The sequence below is a fragment of the Lathyrus oleraceus genome, chromosome 4 (genome assembly GCF_024323335.1).
Source record: "Lathyrus oleraceus cultivar Zhongwan6 chromosome 4, CAAS_Psat_ZW6_1.0, whole genome shotgun sequence".
NCBI lineage: Eukaryota > Viridiplantae > Streptophyta > Magnoliopsida > Fabales > Fabaceae > Lathyrus > Lathyrus oleraceus.
Window position 1 is genome coordinate 294,532,882 of NC_066582.1, and position 6,000 is coordinate 294,538,881.

The following is a 6,000-nucleotide window of genomic DNA, read 5'->3' on the forward strand; positions in this document are numbered from 1 at the left end:
ACAAATTCACTCCAATCAATAACTGAACTTGGATTCCTAACCATCACAGAAGCCTGCAGTTCTGCTGAAAACGGAATTTGCTGCAGTATATAATGCACTCGATAACACATAGACTTTTTTTTTTATTTCGGTCGTTGACTTTAAATCGTACAGTTCAGATTGAAAACTGTCTTTTTAGTTAAAACTATCTCAACCATTAAATTAAAATCAAACAACTCAAATTGGTTGTTAACAGCAGGAAATTCCAATCCGTCCTGCAGTAAGAACTTAAGAAATGAAAACTATTTGATTGAAATTGGAAAATCCAGATTCAAAAACTCAGCCAATGAATCAAAAATATTCGCAAGCTATTGATCAAAAACGGATAATTGTTATCTTCGTGTAGTGAGTTACAGTATGGAGTACTATAAGTACTAAATATATAAGAAATTTAAATAATAACTGCAAAAAGAAACGAATTCCACACATTTAACTTTATTTGTTGCAACAACTTCATTATACAACAACATTATTTGGACAAGCATTTCCATTCTATTTCTTACCAAGAGCAGCTCTCCATTTGATCTGAAGGGCTTTGGAAAGCTTAACAAGTCTCTCAGTCTCGGGTATAAGCCCGACAACAGCAGGGTCAGCAATAAATCTCTCAGCCCATTTCACCAAATTAGGAGATTTTTCTTCAACCAACACTTTCCTTTCATACTCATTCTCTATCACACTAAGCCATCCCAAAAAGCTCCCAAATGCAACATCAAGATACCCAATCCTGTCACCACCAAAAAAGGGCTTTCCTTTACTGCATTTTTCAAAAGCATCCTCCATCCTCTCAACCACTTCTTCCATGACTTCAAAATATGGCTTCCTTTCCTCCTCTACTTCAACAGTAATTATGCTTTGCATACAAGGAAACCACTGTACCATTTCCACACAAAATGATAAAATTAACTTGTATATCAAACAAATCAATTCATTACAAAGAAGAAGATGGAAAGGAAATAACAAAAAAGAAGGTACCTTTTGATCTATATAAGCAGCCCAGAACCGAGCAAGAACTCTATCATAAGGATCGGTGGGGAGAATAGAAAGAGCAGTTGACCAAGTCTCATCAATATATTCAAGAATGATGAGAGACTCACAGATGGGTTTGTCTAGGTGAATGAGAACAGGGACTTTGCCATAAACAGGGTTGGATTGAAGAAGAAGATCGCTTTTGGGGTTAAAAGTTTCGTTCTCTTCAAAGTTTTCATAATCAAGCGATTTGATGTTTAGGGCAATCTTCACCCTTGTCACATAAGGACTTGACCATTTTCCAATAAGCTTCACTTCACTCTTGTTGGCCATTGAAATTGGATATCTACGATGAATAATGGTGGAAATTTATATTATATTGTTTTATATCAAAATACCCATTTTGCAGTGACCAGCAGACAAGACAAAGAAATAGACACACAGCATTGGATGGATTCCAATAACATTGTTTATATCAAAATATCCTTATTCTTTTTGCAGTGACAATGACGTTATACCAGCAGACAAGACAAAGAAACAGACACTGATTAGCCATTTATATTGGTTTAACCTATACATGCACATCCATGATCTCTAATCAATTGTTTTCTATAATTAGATCATGTAATCCTGAATAATGAAAGGAAAACAAGATCAATCAAATGTCTTAATTACTATACTATTTTTTACTATAAATTCACAAGCATATCAGATTGGAGAGTCTTACACTGTAGTGCATTTTGCATGCAAAATACAAATGTAATCGCCATGCTTTGACGCTAAAGTACACTGGTTTAAGAATTTTTGTCATTCCATGAGTTTCATTAATTATTTATTGAAGATTCCAATTCCCAACCAGCCACCACCACATGTGAAACATTAGTTTCAACCCTGTTCAAAGGACATCATGACAGCTCTTTTCTTAACCTATTAGCAATTATGTGAATTCGAATTTTCATATAAGAGAAATAGGTAAACGGTGTGGAAAAGATGATGATCCATGAGCTCAAAAACATGAAACTATGCAGTGCCAATATCAAACTCAGATTATGAAGAAATCAGAAACCAGAGTGTTGTCAACAAAGATGTGATGATAACCCAGACACGCACAACATTATCAATATTACTAAAGATGTCATCCAAAACCAGATGCAATCAAACTTGCAATCAGAAGTTCAGACCTTCAAAACAAAAGGGAGCAAAATTTGATCTTTGGCAAAATCCAGTGATCTACCTGAAAATTAAAAACAAGAAAGATATAGGCATCAAATATTAGAGCAATCATTCCAAAAATGTGATGCAATACAAACAAGCAACTTGCAAAATCTCAGAGCAGGCTCAGAAATGCAACTTGTGAATTGGATGGAATGATGTTGCAAAAGAGAATGATAAATATCATTAAGGTTCATCAAACCAAGCTTCATTTTCGGACTGATACATACAGGTTAAGTATTTAAACGGATGAGTTTAAGTTTTTTAAAGATGTAGCATTCAAGTGAAGTGATTTTTGTTAACACGTCTACTTATATAAACTACAAAGTTCAGCATTTATTACAGTTCTCTATAACAGGATTTGATGGATGGCAAAACCACACCAGAAAAGAAGAAGGTTGCAAGAGTTGCTTTAATTTAAAATCTCTATTTACATCTTTCTATTGAAAAAAAATTCTCTATTACATTTCTTTCTCATACTGAGGGGGACAAAGGCTAAAGCACGTCCATCTTACAGGATCTCAATAAAATAACCTCAACAAATCTTGAACTATCCTTTTGAATTTGATGATATTACTACTCCTAACTTTGTGTGTTTGTGAAAAATTTACTTCAGTGTTTTGCAGAAACCTGGAAGTCAAGTGTCACACTATGATGACGAAAATTGGTGGTCCAGTCCAGTCTATGTAGCACCGACATTTCAAATTGAAGGTGTGTTAGCCATGTCTAAGTGTCTGACAACAACATGACACCAATATGTATTTCATTTGCTCAAATAATAATCGTATTGGCGTGTCCATTTCAGTGTCGTGTCCAGCATCTGTGCTTTGTAATGTCGAATTATCTTTCAAGTGATCCACCAAGAAAGAAAATACTTTCCCTGATAATTCTGTCATAAACTGCAGACAAAAGTCAACTAAGTTTCCTTAACAAGACATTTCTCGATTGCTTCATCACAAAGCTCAAGAGTTATTTCCCAATTCCCTTCTTTATAGTTGACATCGACAAAAATATCATATAAATCTTTCTCAGCAACCAAACCATGTGTTCTCATCTCCTCAAATAGCTTCCTAGCTTCCACAAATTTCTTCCTCTTATAGAAACCTCTAATAAGAGCATTATAGGAAGTGGCGGTAACACTAAATCCTTTTTCAACCATTTCTTTATGCAGGAACCCTGCCTCTTTCATGTTCCTAGCCTTACAATGCCCTTTAATCAAAATATTATACGTGTTACTGTCTGGCATCACTCCTCGTGCGTGCATACTCTTGTAAATCTCAGTAGTTGCACGCATGTTATTTCTAATGCAGTACTGCTTCATAAGAGAATTGAATGTTGTGGCATTTGGCATTATACCCTTCTCTAACATCCATTTGATTAACCTTTCACCTTCTTCCAACATCCCTGACATGCAAAACCCATTCATTAACACATTGAATGTAACAATTGTAGGATGAAGTCCTTTATCGAGCATAACTCGCAGCAACTCGTGTGCCTTGGCCATTTCCCCCATCTTACAATATGCATCCATGAGTGTAGTGTATGTAAATGTGTCAGGATAAAACCCTGCCAGATCCATTTCTTCCATAAGTTTTACTGCTTGTGCTATATTTCCTATCTTACAAAGACCATTTACGATCGTGTTATACGTGCAGACATTCGGTTGAAGTCCCTTTCTAGACATTTCATGAAGAAGTTCATTCGCTACATCTATCTCTCCATTCTTACAAAGGCCGTCAACCAACGAAGTATAAGTGACAACATTAGGGGTCAGACCCTTCTGAACCATCTGGTTGTGAATCGAGAAAGCCTCATTCATTTCACCAGCCTTGCAATACCCATCAATAAGTGCCGTATAAGTAACTTCATCGGGCTCCAACCCTTTCACAAACATTTCATTAAACATTTCGCGAGCTTCAACCATCTTTCCAGTCTTACAAATCCCATGAATCACAGTAGTATATGTCACTAAATCAGGAACTATTTTCTTATGTCTCATTTCATCAAACAGTTTGTACGCAACCGAAAAATTGTGAGACTTGCAGAAACCGCTGATGAGAGTCGTATACACTACATTATCAGGAAAAACACCACATTTTCTCATCTCTCTCATAACTTGCTCCGCTTCAACCACTTCACCATTCTTACAGAGTAGTAAAATTATGTTATTGTAAATGTATTCATTAGGTTTCAACCCCTTTCTCTTCAACTCATCCACAAGCTTCAAAACCTTGTCGAGCTCTCCAATTTTACAATATCCACTAACAACAACACCATAACTTACAACATCAGGAAAACTCCCTCTATTCTCCATTTGTACAAGCAGGTTATGTGCTTCTTTCACCTTACCCAATTGACAGAAACAATGAAGAACAATGTTATACGAAACAGTATTCCAACCAACACCCAATTCAGGAAATTCTTCAAACACCTTAACTGCAATCTTAATCCCCTCAAAATTGCTAGATAACCTAGACAGAAACAAATTACAAGAATCTACAGACACAACAACACCGTACCCTAACAACTTATGAAAAAGTTTCTCAGCTTCTAAAACGAACCCAGTTTCAACCAACACTTGAAAGAACACATCAAAAACAAGAGGGTGTGAGCCCCAATCTTTATAAGTATAAATCAACCTCTCAATAAAAAGATCAAACGATTTCGAAACATCCAACCGCGGCGTAGACCAGAACTCAAAAACAAGTCTTTTAGCAGTTTGGATGTCGTTTGAAGCAACAGCAATGTGAACGACAATGCAAAGTGATTCCAAAGTGGGGTGAAGTTGTTGTTGTGAACGGGATTTTACCCAGTTGAAGAGGTTTAAGACGAGTTGGTAATCGTCTTTTATGTTGATGAGAACCCAAATAAGATGACTTGGTTTGAAGCGTGATTCGTAAGGTTTAAGAACGCGGCGGAAGGGTTCTAAACGGCGTCGTTTGATTGTAGTTGTGACGTGGCGGATAAGCTCGGTGTCTGTGACGGAAGGGTTTCGTGGGGAGTAGTCGGGAAAAGGGCGAGGAGTTGTTGAGAAGTTGGCGGCGGCGGTGGCAGAGGGAAAATTATATTGATGGAAACGGTGGAGATAGGTGATGATGGATGTTCTTCTCTTCATGTGTTGTGTGGAACAGTAAAACCCATTACCGCGTTAAGGATAGTGTCTCGTTGAAATTTTGAGGATGTTTTTAATCTTCATTTTGACAATCTGCGTTCGGCGGGTGGGGGTGGTGCGGTTATTGATGAACGGCTGAAGAATTGAACGGTGTTTGGGGGAGAAAGAGTGACCAAGGCCCTACACAAACCCACCCGAAAGGCTCCAAACTAATAATTTTAAATCAATTTTAAATTCTCATCGGAATTAATTTGCAACCAACAATGCTATATCTATTATTTCACATGACATGCATATATGAACTAAGTATATTTTCCCTTAATCACATCTACCTTTTGAGCTTTGTATTTGAGAGGCTATGAATTAAAAAAAAAACTCATTTAAGTAAGAGGCTTGGTCCATTAATAATTTGACTCACATATAACATGGAGAGTCATATAGGGCAACTAGCGGGGTCAGGTGGCGATTAAGAGAATCGACCTTGGCCCAATATTCGTTCTCACTCGTTTTAATATTTCTCGGTTATGAAATATGGTAGAATGTGTCAACCCGGACAATAATTGAAGTCATCATGAAGTTAATTGCATCCTTATTATGGAGGGTGGTTAGCTCCGCTCACTCCCACTAGTTGGTCAAGACTGAGGATGTGAGGTCGGGTTCATAGGTGTTTG

The 6,000-nt window shown here is 37.0% G+C and overlaps 2 protein-coding genes across 3 annotated transcripts; both read right to left on the reverse strand.

Moving 5' to 3' along the window:
• Positions 1 to 435: 435 nt before the first annotated feature.
• On the reverse strand, positions 436 to 1,462 carry LOC127075190 (glutathione S-transferase U18). The gene is made up of 2 exons (XM_051016669.1): positions 1,012 to 1,462; positions 436 to 909 (listed from the first exon to the last, which is right to left on the reverse strand). The coding sequence occupies exons 1-2, from the start codon at positions 1,336 to 1,338 to the stop codon at positions 532 to 534; spliced, it is 705 nt and encodes a 234-aa protein (XP_050872626.1). The 5' UTR covers positions 1,339 to 1,462; the 3' UTR covers positions 436 to 531.
• Positions 1,463 to 1,606: 144 nt separating this feature from the next.
• Positions 1,607 to 5,604, reverse strand: LOC127075189 (pentatricopeptide repeat-containing protein At1g05670, mitochondrial). Of its 2 annotated transcripts, XR_007786238.1 has the most exons (2): positions 2,848 to 5,604; positions 1,607 to 2,239 (listed from the first exon to the last, which is right to left on the reverse strand). XR_007786238.1 is itself a non-coding variant. In XM_051016668.1 (1 exon), exon 1 carries the CDS (start codon positions 5,330 to 5,332, stop codon positions 3,134 to 3,136), a length of 2,199 nt encoding a protein of 732 aa, XP_050872625.1. In that variant the 5' UTR covers positions 5,333 to 5,604; the 3' UTR covers positions 2,603 to 3,133. The 2 variants fall into 2 exon arrangements, 1 of the variants encoding a protein (XP_050872625.1); XM_051016668.1 differs by lacking the exon at positions 1,607 to 2,239 and having other exon boundaries at positions 2,603 to 5,604.
• Between the last annotated feature and the right edge of the window lie 396 nt (positions 5,605 to 6,000).

What these genes read in the sequence shown, in the direction of transcription:
- LOC127075190 (XM_051016669.1), bottom strand. Translation starts at nt 1,338, where the DNA reads ATGGCCAACAAGAGTGAAGTGAAGCTTATTGGAAAATGGTCAAGTCCT. An exon ending in CTGCTTATATAGATCAAAAG is followed by an intron (nt 910 to 1,011) that starts GTACCTTCTTTT and finishes GAAATGGTACAG; the next exon opens with TGGTTTCCTTGTATGCAAAG.
- LOC127075189 (XM_051016668.1), bottom strand. Translation starts at nt 5,332, where the DNA reads ATGAAGAGAAGAACATCCATCATCACCTATCTCCACCGTTTCCATCAA.